Consider the following 17,869-nt stretch of genomic DNA (forward strand, 5'->3'; position numbering starts at 1 on the left):
ACAAAATATTTCCTTTGAAAAAAAATTTTTTTTTTTTTTTTTTGCAGGTCTGGGGATGGAACCCAGGGGCATTCGACCTCCAAGCTACACCCCCTGCTCTATTTTTTATTCTTTGTTTTGGAACCGGGTCTCACTGAGTTGCAGAGGGCCTCACTAAGTAGCTGAGGCTGTCCGCGAACTGTGATCCTCGGGTCTCAGCCTCCCGAATACTGGGATTACAAGCGTGCGCCACCACACCCGGCTTAAATTTTTTTTTTTTTTTTTTTACTTATACTTTATTATTAAACTTAATTTTTTTTTAAAAAGTAGGGAGGGGAATGAGCTCGTAACTATGTTTGGTGTCTATGTATTATTAGTGATTAATTTGAAGTTTTAATAGTATCTGATATCTGCTTAGTAACATTGCTCATCCATTTGAACATAGCTGTTTGTAATTTTAATGATCATGAATATCTTTTTTCCTAAAGACAGTTTACTTTATATTCTAATATTTTGGTGCAAAAGCACACTTGCAATATCAAAAGAGTTTATGTATTCATTACAGATTCAATAGAAATGGGAGAAAGAAATCTTGCATTTGGTGTTAACCCCTTTATTTCCAAAATGCTACCTACAATATCACATATGGCCTTATGCTCATAAGCCATTTTTTTTAATTGCTCAGGATACAAAGACTCCTACCTTTCCTATGCAGGTGAACTCCCAAACCACAGTCCTGGGTAGGTATCTCATGGGTGTCATGTTTAAAATGGTGTTTTTAATCTCCCAAGAACTTCAGCTATAACCTCATCAGCGAATGTTTCAAGCAAAGTGCTCCATCAAAGTCATTTTTCCCCCCACAGCAAAAAATTGGCAAGGAAGATGAGAGGGTAGCAAAGATGATTCACCTGCATCAGTTTTCTGGAGAGCTCGTTAGTGAGGAACTCTTCTTCCTTCTCGTAATTTACAGCAAGGGTTTCTTTCTCCTTCTGCAAAGCCTGAATTTTCTTGAATAAAGTGTTGCTGATGAATTCTTCTTCCTGTTCAGCCCTGGCTTGCTGTTTTAAAAAAAATAAGCAAAACAAAAACACATGTTAAGGAAACAGGAAATTTACTAATTGTAATACAGTGCATGTTTCCAGAGAGGGTGCCTATTTTAATTAGAGCTCTATTTTTAACTGTGACCAACACACCCCAAGAAGCACAAGTCAGAAGGACTCAGCAGTGGTCATAAAAGCAAATATTGCTAGTACCCCAGGGCCTCCTTGTTTTATGCACTGTCCTCAAAGCAGTATGTCAAATTAGAAAAGACTGTACTGTGGTTTTTATGAAGTACTCCTCAACCAACAGCCAGAAGACCAAGAGTCTTCTGATCTGTGACATCTCTCAGCAAGCCACTGCCTCTCATAGGCTCATAATTAAAACACCTAGGCAACTTTTTTTTTTTCCTTTTTTACTGGAACAGAGAAGTTCAAATCTCTTAAAAGCAAAAGCATTACCATTTCCTTAGGACATTAGCAAAAGGGCTTGGATATACCATTAAAAAGAAGAAAGCAACAAAGATACACATAGACACACTGATATGGAATAATTACTAGAAGGCAATATGCCAAAGGGCTAAAAAGTAGTTATAATAAGATAGTGGGACCCTAAGGAGCAAAGAGACAGATGAGAGTTTGTTGTTTTGTTTTGACCTTATTTCCCTATTGGGAATTTGGGGCAAGGGAGGAGCAAGAAGAGGCATTAATTAATTAAAATATATGAAAAGTACAGAAACAAAGAGTGTCACACATAATTCAATACGGGTTGCAGTACTCTTCCACACAGCCTACCCAAAAGGCATTAGTTGTCTAAAAAGAAAAATCTAACCATTCTTGAAGAAAACTGATCTTTTCAGAAAGAAATGGACCCAACTAATTCAAGGCACTTTTTAAACCACAACATTTTGGTGCATTTATAATAACGTACTTCTGTTTTATCTGACAAGTTGAGGGAGAGAGAGTTACATGAATTGCAAACGTCCAGCACCTACTACTTAAAATACAAGAGAGCCAGAGGAGAGGGCTCAAAGGCCACCCATGAGCTGGGTGTGGGGGCGCATGCTCAAAACCCCATAATTTGGGAGGCTGAGACAGGAGGATCGTGGTTCGTGGACAGCCTCAGCTACTTAGTGAGGACCTTTGCAACTCAGTGAGACCTGTTTCAAAATAAAGAATAAGAAATAGGGTTGGGGATGTAGCTTGGAGGTAAAATGCCCCCTGGGTTCCATCCCCAGTATCACACAAAAAAGGATACCCATGTTAAACAATTACCTCCTTGTGCCATTAAAAGGGCAACAATAACTGCCAGCTCTGGTGGCTTACCTGGTACCTATCTGCCAACTTTCCCAACACCTGCACCTGAATACTGATAGTTTCTATGGTACCTGCACCCTAATACTGATGGTTAGCCCCGGTTTCCCAGCAGAGTGGCCCTAGGTCTCCTTGCCAAACAAGTCTACAAAAGTGAGCCACACATACTACTAAGACTGAAAAACAAAGTAACACAAAAGCTGGGATCTTTGGAAAAAACTCCAGCACTCAAGTTCCTAAATCAGCCCTTCTGGAATAGTCAGGAGCTTTCAGTAACAGTTAACCATCAGCTAATAAGTTCCTCTGACCAGAAGAGGGCGCCCAGCGAGCAGTCCCCTCGTCCCCCAGGAGCTCCCACCAAGCCTCCCATTTCACTAGTTCTCCTCGGTGCCTTATCCTCTCCACTAAGGGTCAAGGGAGACTGCCAAGAACTGGGACTTCCCCGCCCTTTAAAATCAATCCCCATGCAGGGCGACAGTAGGATCCAGGTTCGCAGACAGCCTCAGCTCTTGGTGAGGTCCTCTGCAACTTAGTGAGACCCTGTTTCAAAATAAAGAGAATAAACGGGTGTGGTGGCGCACGCTTGTAATCCCTACGCTTGGGAGGCAGAGCAAGGAGGATCCCCCTGGTTTGGAGCCAGCAGCGCTGGCTTAAGAGACCCTGTTTCCAAATAAAAAATATAAAATAGGTCTGGGAGTGTAGCCCAGAGATAGAAGGGCTTCCAGGAACCCCAGTACCGTCAATAAATAAATAAATAAATAAATAAATAAATAAATAGAATAAAATATAGGGCAAGAGGTTCAGCTCAGGCCGAATGTCCCTGGGTTCCATCCCCAGACCCACAAAAAAAAAAAAAAAAAGAAAAAAGAAAAAAGAAAAAAGAAAAAAAAAATCAATCCCCATGCCTCTTCTAAACTCACCAACTTCAAGATCATCAGTGTATGGGCAGGAATCCAAGTCATTTACTTAAGGCATATCTGCAACATATATCCAAGTCCACAATCTTTCCAAGCTACCCATTTTTCTAGTTTTGACTGGAAAATCCCTATATGATTTGAATTCTAATTATTCTAAAAGAAAAAAAAAAGTTACAGAAAAGAAAGGTAGAGAGGAAATGGTAATACTTTTGCTGGTGAGTCTGACTTAGGATTTGAAAGGATGTTTGCACTTGGGCGTAGTAGTGGCACATGCTGGCAATACTGGCACATCCCAGGTAGAGAGATGAGGATTCAAGGCCAGTCTCAGGAATTTAGTTATACCCTCAGCAACTTAGTGAGCACCAGTTTCAAAATAAAAAATAAAAGGGCCCGGGGATGTAGCTAAGAGGTAGAATGCTCCTTGGTTCAATCCCTAGTATCACACAAAAAAATTGCCACAAATTAATTTCATTACCAGGCCAGATTCAACTACGTGCACACTGTCACACACTTAATATTGTAGAAGATCAGTAAATTGAATCATAAGCAATCAAGGGGACCAGGTTCAAAGGCTCTGCAGACCACCTTCCTCTTTATTTGGGGATCTGGAATTTAATAAACCAAAAATAAGATGCTAAGAGTTATCTCTGTGAAGCAGAAAACAGACCCATGGAGTTTTATTTGTATAGGTCTCTCCCCACAGGTAACCATTAACTTCTGGGAACAATAGATATCATCGTGATATAAAATGAACTTTGAGAAAACAAGTTTGGGATATGACTGCTCATGAGCACAGGGCCTCTTTTGCAGGCGATGAAAATGTCCTGGAATTAGTGTGAACAGTTTACAAAACATTTTAAGTACACTAGAAACTAAACTGTACACTTATGATTTGTAAACTGTCTCCTGATTTGAGAAAAAGGGACTCTCATAATTAGCGGGGCCTGTGTTTCACAAGAGCCCAATTTCCTTGAGAGTTCTTTCCAGGAAGAATAGCAAAATTTTATGACGATGTGAACAGGGAAATGAAGAGATATAGGCCTGTTCTAAGGTTACTTTTAAAGTGACAAGACAGGGGTCTAGGGAAGTCCAGGCTTTGGCAAACTTATTCACCATGTTAGAATAGCCACTTATTTCTAATTAAATCCCATTAATAGAAAATGCCACTCTCAGGACCCCTGGAATAAGCATAAGGAATTGTCCAGTTGAGGCCAGTTAAAGGTGCTTAACGAAGGGCTAACATGACCTTTAGCTAAGTTTTTGCCACCATTTCTAAGTACTAATGGAGGAGTAGGTGGTGATGTTCCAATGGGTAGAGATTATTTTAGGGATGAACACAAACGTGAAGACAAAAGACAAAATATTGTTTTCAAAACAGCCCCAGAGAAAAATTTTAGTAGAAAACAAGTCATAAGATACTGGCAATATGGGTAAGCTTGATTATCAGAGAACTACGCATCATAAAAAGCACTAAGTAAGCCAGGTGTGGTGGTGCACACCTGTAATCCCAGTCCTTGGGAAGCTAAGACAAGGGGATTCCAAGTTTATGGCCAGCCTCAGCAATTTAGCAGGGCACTCTGCAACTTAGTCACACCCTGTTTAAAAAAACACGAAAGGGCTAGGGGTATAGTTTGGAGGTAGAAAAGCCCCAGGTTCAATCTACACACACACACGCACGCGCGTGCGCACCAAAAAAACAAAACAAAACATTAAGTGATCATTTCTCCTGTAGGGTTCCTCTACATCCTATGGGCAGTATTAATCTTGATCTTGGTTTGATTTTTCCTAATCCTAAAGGAAGCCTTTTTTATTTAAATGGTGAAACAAATTACCTTTCTAATGTACTCCCCCAAGAGAATCCAGAAGGAGCCAAGTAGATGGCAGTCCAAGACCTAAGAACAAACCCTGGGCATGCCATGGAAGACAAGAGTCGGCCAAACAGGTGGACGGAGGCAAGATGAAAAAGGCTCCATGAGAAATCTCATCCTCACCATTTTATCTGTATATTTCCCCTTATATCTGAAGCGCCTGAAAATCTCAGCTTGCCTAGGCACATTAAAACTCAAGATCAAAGCCATATCTTAAAAGTTAAATAAATGAATCAAGCTTTACCTCTAAATCTATAAACTCTCCAATAAAAATGTGAACAAAAATATCAGGAACTCTTTGAAAGAAGCAATCTTTTTTGTGTATGTTTGTATAGTTAAAAGATTGGGGAAATTTAGAGGGAAAATGACAAAAATCTGTGATTCTATTTTCATGTTTAATATGGTTCTTAGTGCTCTGTATAGAAAAGGAGTCAAGAGCATAATCTTATTCATGTGTTAGTGTCTGCTATTAAACAACTGCTCTCCACGCAGCAATAGTCACTCAATTCCTATTAATGTGGAGACCAGACCATAAACTATCATTCTTTCCAGATCCTACCTAAAATCTGACATAGCAGATGGGAAATAAAGAAGGAGGGGAGGAGAAATTTATCAAGTTCTGGCAGGGGTGGCGGGCTAGGAGGCACAGAGACAAAACAATTCTTAGAAAATATTTTCTCCTGAGTTACTAAGTTTGTAAATGACCGTACTCTACACGAGCATATTTTTCTGTGGATAAGCAAAACAGTTTGCTCTGACCCACTGTTACCATGACCTGGGCACAAATTTGATAGGAGTAGGGAGGATGGGAAGAATAAATAAAAGGTAAAAAAGAAGACAAACCAGAATGAAAGCAGGAATTATAGTTTTAAAATCTAGACACTTCAAAATCTTTATCGGCACTCTTCAAGGTCTGCTTCTTTCTTAGGCAAAAATCCTGAGTGGCCCACACCCCTCTCCCAACCTGGGACTCCTGAGCTGCTTGGTAAAGAAAGGATCCATAAGGAAGGTCAATCTCCGTGCCACCAAGCCACCACCTACTGATCTGAGGATGGAGAAGTCCGACCTCCGCACTCTTGCTGAGTGCCCCTAACCCACACCCTCACGGGGTAGGAGAGCACAAAGATGCTCCCTCCCTCTCCAGGTGGCCTGTGTTCTCCCTTGAACGTGTATCCCCTACTTTCTACCAAAGGAATTGCTTTGCTTGACTTAGGCTCCATTTTGCAAACCTGCCATTGTGAAACATTATGTATGTCTGTATTTTTGTAAAGAGAGCATTTCCTGGAAACTGTGGGTGCTGACCCCTCCCCCAGAATCCCCTTCAGCCAATAGCTTAAAGATTGTGAGGCTAGGTTCCCACCAATAGGAGTACAGCACAGAAGCCCCCACACTGGAAATAAATAAAACACCCAGCAGTTTTCCACCTTGCTGCTCCTGCATGCCTGGCTTACTGGTGGCAGGATCCCAGAAAAGTAAAATTCTCCTTGCCAAGCTGCTTTCAAATATGTACCTTTTCTTACAAACGGCCATAGGAATTTATTTCTGACATTAAACTAACATCTGCCTTTGTCTAACTGGCACATGCTGAAATTCTCTTGTCACAGCAGCCAAGCACTGAGATGAGGAATGAATCCCTTAGAAGCCCCCCCCACCAACTGTTTAGCATCTCCATTTTGTTATCAGTGGCATTTGGAGGGTTAGCAGAAAAAGAATTCCAAAACTCGTCACGATAGCACCCAGTGCTGATGAGAAAACCCACATGCCAAAATCACATAGGATGATGTAACTCATCATCTGTCAAGCATGCGATAAAGAATGGTTTTCCAAAGCAAGAAATTACAGGCAAACATCTTTTTGATGTCAGGTGGAGGGAAAGAATATAATCAGGACAAAGGTCAAGTGTCTACCAAGAGAAGACATTTGCACTGGCTTAAAAAATTACTTTTAAGTTGGTTCATGACTTTTAATAAAAAATTATACAACTAAGATATCCTTATTTTTTGTAGTACTGACAATTATACCCAGAGGTATTCTACCTCAAGCTAAGCCCCAGCCCTATTTTTATTTTTATTTTTTATTTTTTGTGGTACTGGGGTTCCTGGAAACCCTTCTACCTCCGGGCTACACTCCCAGACCTATTTGATATATTTTTTTATTTGGAAACAGGGTCTCTTAAGCTAGCAAGGCTGGCTTCGAACCAGCGCAATCCTCCTGTCTCGTCTCCCAAATGCGGGGATTACAACGTGCACCACCACGCCCAGTGCCCTATTTTTAATTTTGAAATAGGTCTTGGTAAGTTGTCAAGGCTGACCATGAATCTGTGATCTTCCTTTTTCAGACTCCTTGTAGTCTTGAGATTACAAGCATGTGCCACCACTTCCAGTTCAACTAAGATATATTGAAATTTTAATGATTAAGAATCCAAAGCCGGGCGTGGTGGTGCACGCTTGTAATCCTCGCGCTTGGGAGGCTGAGACAGGAGGATCGCACAGGTTTGAAGCCAGCCTCAGCTATTTAGTGAGGCTCTCGGCAACTTAGCGAGACCCTGTTTCCAAATAAAATATTAAAAAAAAGTCTGGAAGTATTGCCCGGAAGTAGAAAGCCTCTGGGTTCCACCCCCAGTACCAGTACCACCCAAAAAAAAAAAAAAAAAAAAAAAAAAATCCAAGCAAGATTCATCTATTATTTTTTAGCTATTTAAATTTACGCATATATTTGAATATTTTATTCTAATTATGTAAATTGGCTATTGTGCTATCCTTGTCACTTACAACATAAATTTTAATGATCCTAACATTTTAATTTGAAACAGCCTCTGAAACTGTGTTGTTAGAGTAGGGAACCACCCAACAGCCAAGCAACTGAATAAAACCATGCTCTTTCTTCTAAACCGTCAATTACAAGGTGTACTGCTGCACATATCAATTGCTTAAGAGATGCTCAGTCTGACAGAACCCCTCATGACTTGTGGCTGGTGACTCGTACAGGATTGGCTCAAATACCAGTCACATCAATAGGTTTATCAACACAAATGTCCTGTTTAAGTGCCAGTATGGCAGGAGAGTCAAGAAAAGGATTCCAATTGCATACCTGAGAATTACCATTGCCCATGTAGTTTGCAGAAGTCCCAGGCTAGTGCCTGCAGGCACTGTACGGTAGCTCACAGTAAAAGCAACTGATAAGTTAAAGCACTCTTATTCTATTCCAGAAAGGACAGCAAGTCACTAACACATACACAGGAGCCAGTAGAATCATGATAAGCCCTGGCCACTGTGCTATTGTGCCTCAGATTCTATGCCCAGGCTATCTTCCCAGGACTGGAAGGTATGATATACAATAACACTGAACGGTAACTTCCTGAATAAAAAGAACTCAGAGCCTGAAGCCCTAATAGTTGCCAAATTTCACCTCCTGTGGTGCCTCTGAGACCACCTCTTCAGAGAAAGGCCAGTTAGCTCTACCACCAACACCATCTGCAGAGGCCTAGCATGTTCCTGTACTGTTTATTGCACATCTCACCCTGTGAATTCACCAACACCCAAATCGGTCCATGCCTGGTTCAAGATGAGTTCACTGATCACATGCTTGGATCTACAGCAATGAGAAATTTCTGCCAAAGTTGCTAAATGTTTACACTGAACATATCAATTTCTCTCTCTTGGAACAGTAACAGACAGGCCACATTTTGGAGGAGTTTCACATCCAGTGTCACACTCTGGAGTCCACTGCCTGGTTTGCGAGATACCTGTACCCATCTCCAGGGGTGTGGCCCCTGGTGGGGGAGGCATTTGATCACTCCAGGTAGTTTTCTCCTTAGGAAAGTATGAATTATTCTGTTACCTCCCTCTGAGTTCGTAGTGAAGACAAACTGAAATTATTTCACAAAGGGTTTATCACAAAACCAGGCCACACCTGTAATCCCTGCTATTGGAGGAATAACTTGAAAAGATATGGCAAAGAATTTCCCAAAATTAGTAAGAGAACCACAGATCCACAGGACTCAGAATATCAACCAGGGAAAATACTAAACAACAACAAAAATGACACATGCCCTAATAATCATAACCAAAGTACTAAAACCCAATGACAGAAAATATTGATGGCAGCTAGAGAAAGGATCCAGTGAAAAGGGAACCCTGAAACCGGAAGGTATTTGCAAATATGTAACACATGTCTAGTACCCAGAACATAGGAAGAATAACTGTAAATTAATAAAGCCTCTGGCACAAAAATGACACAAGCAGCTACTTTAGAAAGATATTTTAATGGTGAATTTAAAATATTCATATTCATCCTCACAAGAAATCAAGAAAATGAAAACTTAAGCCACCATTTATGATACCCTAGACTAACAAGACAATTTGATAAGATCACATTTTTATAAGAATGTGGCCATAGGCATTTTCATTTTATATAGTTGGGAGTGTGAAATGCTACAAGTGTTTGAAAAGCTAAACATTCTTATACTCTACTATGTACCAATTCTATTTAATCACATGTGCTTTCATATGGATAAGCAAACAATTCAAAAACACCCATTGCATTTTTGCTAAGTAAAATATCCCAAATAACCTATTCAGAAGAGAAACAGTACATTCACAGAAAATAAAGCAGTGAAATCAAAAGAGATAGAGGTAAACACAGTATGAATGAATCTAAGAATCAGTTTTTATGAAAAATAAAACAGCGGCAAAAAATAAATTTTTTAAACTGAAAAAATAAAAAATTCATAGGTAAATGCAATGGTAACAGCACCATTCTTACTCTTCATCTAAGTGGTAAGAATCTAGGTGTTCATCTTGTCTGGCTTTTGTAACTTGATTTGTTTTATGATTCATTATATGACATATTAAATATTAAACAATGGTTCTTTTTCACAGTGGAGAAATCTTTTTATCAACACTCTTAGTGTTGACACGTTACAATATGGATAAACTTTGAAAAATAGTACAGTAGTGCCTGGAATACACCAGACAAAAGAGACCATGTATTATATAAATTCATTATAGGAAGTGTCCAAAATGGGCAAATTTACAGATTTGTGGTTGGGTAGGGCTGAGCAGGGAAGGTTGAGGCTACAAGAAAAAGGAATATGGACTGACTCCCAGTGGGTACAAAATTCTCTTTAGGATAACAAAAGTGTTCTAAAATGAGATTATAGTAGGTATTACAAAACTGCAAATACGCTAAAAATCCTTGTACTCTTTAGGACATTAAATTTTGTGGTAAATGTTATTATATACCTCTAATTACCTCTAATATGTGTGAAATATAAAAATGGTAACTAGCCTTAGACAAATACAAAAGAGATGTAGACTTAACAGAACTATATAATAAAATGTGAAAGTTTTAACTTTGTCACTATGTCCAATATTTTTGTTATATTTAGAAAAATAGGTAACTCATGCTTCAAATATTATGTCAACTAAGTTTATTAGCAAACTTCAACTTACGAAAGCTCTAAAAGTCATAAATGTTCTAATTTATAACCAGGTTAGAATAAACATTTTCTATTTCAACAGCATAAATTGTGATTCAGTTCCCAGGGCCAGCTTTCAAAACCTCATTCATGGTATGGTATAACTGTGCTATGAAAAGAAGTAGCCTGATCCTGGGTTCCAAAGGCAAAGAGAATCTATAAAAGTTGGAGAAAGGGAACGTTACCCTCTCTTTAAATACCAAGCCAGTTTAAGGCACAATGCTTGCATTTCCTTGGTATTTTCTCATTTTTCCTCTCGGAATTCCTTATTGCCTACTGCTGTGCTTACCACATATGTGGTATACTCAAACTCTCAACCCTAGTATGGGGTACCACCCAAGCAATCTTTTCCCCACTGGCAACTGAGATGAAACCAATCAGGTTGGTCCAAATGCACTAAAATGTGAAAGATTTTTCCCTAACCTCAATGACTATTTTGAGGAGGAATAAAAGCATACTAGGATCCTTGTCCAAGTATTTTCTCAGAACATGCTCACCATCGTCTATTGCTACATAACAAACCACCCCTGAACTCCAGGCCTAGCAACAACACACTAGTTGCCACACACTGTGGGTTGACGTGTGCTTCCTTAACTAGTTTTACTGGGTTCACTTACGTGGCTGCATTAGCAGCAGGTTTAACTGAGCTAGAGACTCAAGATCAAAGCCAAGATGAAGGGATGGGAAACAGACTCCATCTCCTAAAAAGAGAAGCCCTGTAGATGTATACGCACCATAGAAAAAGATCACAAAAAATCGAGCTGTGCCTAACAAGGTCTCAAACCACACACATTTGTAAGAATGAGTATCATAAGCTAGACATACACAAAGAGAGACGCCCACATCAGTGTCCTATGTTTGCGGTCCATATCACTGACTAAAACACATGGTCTTCAAGTTGATGAAATTACTACCTCCAAAGCCTGCCTTGGCTCAGAAGCTGCTGGGGGAAGGTATTACGCCCTACTCCTGGGAGATAAGTATTTAAAAGGAAGCCTCTACAGTTTTATTTGTTGCTGCTGTTGTTGACAGGAAAACCACTAATGCCACACGCTCTGCACCTGTACCTACCCCACACCTGAGGTTTCCAACCTGGCAGTGGGCCAATGCCAGAGACCTGCAAAACATGACATTTCTATAGCTCAGTGTGCTTGGCATAGGCATGCCCCTGAGGACGAGTCCGTCAAGCACCTCCTTCAAGCAAGAATCAATAGGGGGAGCTCTGTGATAAGGGGACCTCGGGAACAACCAATTGTGGACCAAAACACAACGACGACAACACAGAATCCAACTTCTTTCAACCTAGGCTCATTCCCAAAGACAGAGGAATGAATCTTAAAGGAAATAAAAACAACAAAGGATTGAACAGAGAATATAACTTCCTGGCTGTCAATCTCACCTCAGAGATGGTTGGATTATAGATTGACTGCAAATGACCATTATTTCAAATCAAATAGTGTCTGCACACCACTCCCCACATACCTAACGCAAAGTTCCCCTACACCAGAAATTCTTTTTTTTGTAGTAATGGGGATTGTACCCAGGGTTACTCTACCTCTGACAACCTCTACCTCTGAGCTACACTCTCAGCCCTATTTTTTTTCATTTTGAAACAGGGTCTCACTAGGTTGATAAGAGTCTCATTACTTGCTGAGGCTGCCCTCAAACCTGCAATCCTCCTGTCTCAGTCTCCAAAGTATTAAAATTGCAAGCGTGCACAACCATGCCTGGCAGAAATCTGTATTTCTAATTATGTTCCCACTCCTTTTGGCACAAGAAGAGAGAACCTTAACACTAATCCCCAAAAGTAGTCCCCTTCTGCGCTCTCAATAATTAGTTTCTAACCATCTCTTTTTCTACCAAGTACAAAAAGAGGCCACAGTCCACAGATTTTCAAAATTTATTACACATATTTGACAGAGCATCTTTTATAACTACAAGCATTGTGTGGATATGACAGTGACTACCATAGACATTGTTAATGCCCTGAAGGGATGCATAATCCTAGCAATTAATGAGTACCAACATCATTAATTCATACATTTAGCAACTAGCCATAGGATGATCTTAACCCAGCTACATACACAGCCAGAAGAACAAAAATTTTAAATGGAATACAGTTGCCAGGCATGGTGGTAATGCACATTTGTAACACCAGCACTTGGGAAGCTGAGACAGGAGGATTGCAGGTTCACAGCCAGCTTCAGTTACTTAGTGAGGCCCTCTGCAACTTAGCGAGACCCTATTTCAAAATAAAAATAAAATAGGACTGGGAGTGTAGCCCAGAGGTAGAATGCCCTTGGGTTCAAGCCCTAGTACCAAAATAGAAATAAAAATAAACTGAGATACAGTTGCACAGAAGAAAAAGCTAAGTATTCACTATAGTAAAAGACAAAGGCCAATTAAACCTAATACATCATCACTGAATTCACAACGACATCACATTCAACCTCACAGTAGTATATGTAGAGAAATGGGCTCAGAGAGGTCAAGCAACTTGCCCAAGGATTCATGCTACTAAGCATGAGGTCTACAATTCAAACTCAAATCCTGGACTGGCTCCAGATCTCCTAATTCTTCGTGGCCTAACCTCAACAACCGAGTAACAGTGCCTGCCCCTGGTCCAAGGTTGCAGCACGATGTTCCAGAAGCCTAAAGCCACTAGCTTGCAATTAAAGCCAACATTATTTGTGCTGTTGCACAGAGCAACTCATCTTTATAAAGAGACCCTGTAATTTTCTTTCCCAAACTGCGGGTTAAGTAAATGTTGGGTGACTGACAGGTAATCTTTAAGGACTGCAAAAGAGCCACTTTCTGCTATTGCTACCACTACTTCCAACAGGAGAATACATATTTTCTGATAGCATAGTAGCTCAGTATAGTGTCCTGTGGGTTGACTGCAAGCTTTGGACATTTAGCTTACTCCAGAAATTTCTCAATCTCTGTGTGTGGGCATTCCAATCTCAGAGCTATACCTCCAGCCCTACTTTTTCCCACTAAGTTGCTGATGCTGGCCTTAACCTTGCAGTCTCAAGTACTGGGATTATAAACGTGTGTGCCACCATGCCCACTTTCAATCCTTTTCTGATGGTGAATAGAGGCAGATGCACAGGGGAAGAGAAGACCCGTCAAAGAGGCCACCAGGGCAGGTCTACCACAAGCAAGCCAGTGAAGATATGGCTTCAAATCCACAAAGAATATGCAGGATGAGAAACAGAAGGGTTCCTAGGCACAGAAAAGAGTTAACACAGCAGGCCTGACTGGTGTGTTCTGAGAGTTCTGCTACTGCATACATGGGCTTCACGTGGGAGCTTAGATTTGGGGAGCATCCCTCCTATAAGGATAAAAGTGGCTCACTGCACCTAAACTCTCCAAGCCATAGTGTGCACAATGAAAGCCTGTTTTCCTCTGAGGATGTAGAATTTTTATGTGTGCTAGGCAGAGAGCAAGGCTACACAACCAGCCCCCAGTAAAGAGCCCTGGGCTCTGGGTCTCAAAGAAGCTTCTCGTAGACAGCACAGAAACGGTCACGATTCAATGCTGGAACAATCGGTACATCCTGTGACTTACTGGGCCGACTCTGAAGCGTGTGCTGGGTTTCCTCTGGACTTCATCCCATGCACCTGTTGCATTTGCCGATTTTGCTGTGGAGCCTTTGCTCTAATAAATCTTAGCCATGAGTGTGACTAGATACTGAGTCTTCAGTCCTCTTTGCAAATCATCGAGTCTGGGAGTGGTGCTGGGGACCCCTGACACTCCCCAAGTCTGAAAAGAATGTCTTTCATTCTATCTTTGGAAAGGCAAGGGAAGCCACAGGAAAAAGCACACTTCCCACCTGTCATGCCCCAGTGACCTCAAAGCATTGGTATGAGCTATAACTCAAAGCTTTACAGTCAAGTACAACTTGACTAAAAGGGACATGAGACGGCTTAGCTGAAAAAGCTCCCAGATCTCCAGACTTTCAGTCAACTGCTAGAGATCTATAGGCACCTCAAACATAACCAGCCACAAATACATCCCCCAATTCCTTCCCATCCTCCCCAAGATCTAGGCACCCAGTTGCTCAAGCAAAAAGCCAGAAGCCAGCCTTGGGTTTTCTGTCCCTGGATGCCCTGTGTTCACGGGACTACCAGAAGGTTCTGTATCTAACAGGACAGACTGAGAATGTCTCTTTCCAGACTTTCCATTGCCTATGGTCCATCCACTCCCATCTCTTCCTACACATCTGACAGCTGCCTAACTGGCCCCTTGATTCCTCCGCTCTTGCTCTTGGACCATCTGTGCTCCACTCTGAATCCAGTGCTTTTATAGAAGGAAAAAGGATCACTTAATCGCCCTGCTCAAACCTTCCAATGAGCTTCCTATCATGTTCAGAATGCGTACTTCCTATGACCTACCATTCCATCGAGGACTGAGCCACCGCCAGCCACTCCCACCCAAGCTCCTGACACCCAGACACACCAGCACAGCTGGCCCCACACAGGCCAGCCTCACAGTTCCTGCTGTGGGAACTGGGTACTAGGTAGACGCAGACACACAGCACCCTGGCTGCCTACCTGTCATTTCAGATCTCCCCAAAGAATCCGCCCACCCGCAAACCTCAAGTGAGACCTTGGCCACTCAGCAGGACATTCCTGCTTCCTTTCTGGCAATGTATCCATGTCCACCGGGATTTATTATCTTTTTACTCTTCACCTCTGTCTCTTCTACCAGAATGCAGGCCTATGAGAATGCCACGTATGCTAGTGACCGTAACAGCTTCAAGGTCCACAACCATGCCCCGCACGTAGCAAGCAAGCCAATACTGGTCAGAAAGCTGGCACTCACGAAGATGTGGGAAAAGCCTTCTCTTTGTCTCTGGACTTCTTCTCCCCAATTTCCTCTACCAACTAGCTGAAGTTCAATGCACTGGGTCAAGTACTCGTGACAGAAAAATAAGGCATTTTCACGGCTCCTGGAGGAGCTGCCAATCTGGCAAATCCCAGCTCCACCGTGGCTTTTCATGTCCCCGCATGCACTTTCATTTCTATACCAACATTAGCCTGCACTTGGCAGCTCCAACTTCCGTCTCACCACCGCTGTTGGAGATGTACTGCGCAGAAGCAGAAGGTAGACGACCCACCAATGTTAACTTTCTTCCTCCTTGTGATAACAGGTCCTCTGGCTTTCCTTTCCAGTTGGACATGGGACCGCCCAGCTAGACCACTGATCCCAGGCTCCCTGGGAAGTTATGCTATTGATTTTCTTTTTCCTGTACTAGGAATGGAACCCCAGGGACATTCTACCTCCGAGCTATATACCCCAGCCTTATTTTTTATTATTTTGAAACAGGGTCTCACTAAGTTGCAGAGAGCCTCACTAAGTAGCTGAAGCTGGCCACGAGTCACAATCCTCTGGTCTCAGCCTCCCAAATGCTGGGATTACAAGCGTGTGCCACCACGCTGGACTTGCAATTGATTTCTAACAAACAGGAGGCAAACCAAAGTGGCTCAGGACTTTGGAGACACATCCTTTCAAAGGAAGCCTTTATTATCCACTCTCCACAAAGGCAAGGTCAAAATCCCTCCAAAAGGTGGGGCAACGAGGTAAGAATGCCCTATTCAGGGAGGAGGTTGCCCACCAGCCCTGGACTGTTAAGTGACAGGTTAAACTCTGAGCCACTGTATTCTGGAACCTCCCTTCAGCAGTGCAGCCTCTACCATAATTCATGTGGTTCCTGAAGTGAAAACTTATTAAATGAAGAGAGGCGTAGCTCAAAGTTTAGAAAAAACTCCCCCAAAACGGAGTAAGCTAGAAAAGCAAAACACTAAACAGTAGACATACTCACGAGTAAAGCTCCATTTAATAAAGCTATATAAATAAAATGCACTCATGAAGCCGGGCGTGGTGGCGCACGCTTGCATTTGGGAGGTTGAGACCGGAGGATCGCGGTTCGCGGACAGCCTCAGCTATTTGTGAGGCCCTCTGCAACTCAGTGAGACCCTGTTTCAAAACGAAGAATAAAAAATTGGGAAGGGGGTGTAGCTCGGAGGTCAAATGCCCCTGAGTTCCATCCCCAGACCCGCAAAAAATATATATATAAATAAATAAAATAAAATGCACTCATGTAATATAGACAAAGAAGAGGGCCAGTCTACAGGAAAGCGGGAACTAGAACCTAAACACCGCATTACCCACTTAGCATTCTCCCCAGAGTGGTCTACCCTGCTTGAGAGGAAGGGGATCTATGCTGCTTTATACAGCATCCCCTAGAGACATCTTCTCACAGCCAGCTACTAACTGATGAAAAAAAGAGGACCACACTTAGCAAATACAAGGATACAAATTCTCCCCACAAAGGAAACACCCCTAGATTGATGGACTTGGAGAAGGGAGATTAAGAAGAATAGCTTGCAAAAACTTAGAAATTCTCAAGTATAGGCTATTGTGCTAACATTACCCATCACTTGTAAACTCTATGCTTTTACATCTTATAAAACCAGTCCATATCATATGCACACTATATCCCTTTACCCCAATTACACTGCAAGTATTCTCTGTAATTAAATATTCCTCCAACTTTTGACATTGAAAATATCCTATCTCACTGGTGTGCTTAAAACGCCCCTACTGCCTCACATTCTGGTCTTTCCTTATGTTTCTGCCAGAATTGTTCTAATGAACATGCTGGAACAATGTCTGACACTGTACTAGCTGACTGCTCCTTCCAGCGGATTCCCAAAACCTGAGTTTTGGTATTCAATAAGATACGGGGGTTTAAGCAAATTGCTTCCAAAATTTGCAGCTCCTTTTAAGCTGTGTCTGTTTGCTGTGCAACCACAGGTGAAGGCAGCGGCCAGTTCAGGCTCAGCCTCAGGCTCAGCCTCTGCTGGCTTGCTCAAGGCATCTTGGAGCTGATCCTTCCTTCCACCCTTACTTCTATGGAAGCCACCCCCTCCCAGGAGATGAAAGGCTGGCTCCTCGCTGTGGCTTAACTAGAAGGCGGGCTTTGTGGTTTGGGGGTTGCTGACTTATGGAGATTTTTTGATGTTCAGTAAGGGAGCAGAGACGAAAGACTTCTTGCGAGGGGGTTAACTTTCCAGCATAAAGTTTTATTTTTTTGCTTGTTTGTGATACTGGAGATTGAACTGAGGGCCATTCTACCTCTGAGCTACACCCCCCCAGGCCTATTTTATTTTTTATTTTGAAGTTGCAGAGGGCCGCACTAGGTTGCTGAGGCTGGCCATGAACCTGAGATCCTCCTGTCTCAGCTTCCCAAAGTATTGTGATTACAAG

The 17,869-nt window shown here is 41.9% G+C and overlaps 1 protein-coding gene across 1 annotated transcript in view; it reads right to left on the bottom strand.

Annotated features, from left to right (window-relative positions):
• Positions 1–17,869, bottom strand: part of CCDC6 (coiled-coil domain containing 6) — a gene marked incomplete at both ends in the record, with an annotated part of 103,137 nt that overhangs the window by 48,962 nt on the left and 36,306 nt on the right. Inside the window, one exon of the mRNA XM_080694222.1 lies at positions 888–1,037. Coding sequence (XP_080550348.1) covers positions 888–1,037 — 150 coding nt within the window. The remainder of the gene's footprint in view (positions 1–887; positions 1,038–17,869) is intronic.

Source organism: Muscardinus avellanarius, assembly GCF_963383645.1.
Source record: "Muscardinus avellanarius genome assembly, chromosome: 4".
NCBI classification, from domain to species: domain Eukaryota; kingdom Metazoa; phylum Chordata; class Mammalia; order Rodentia; family Gliridae; genus Muscardinus; species Muscardinus avellanarius.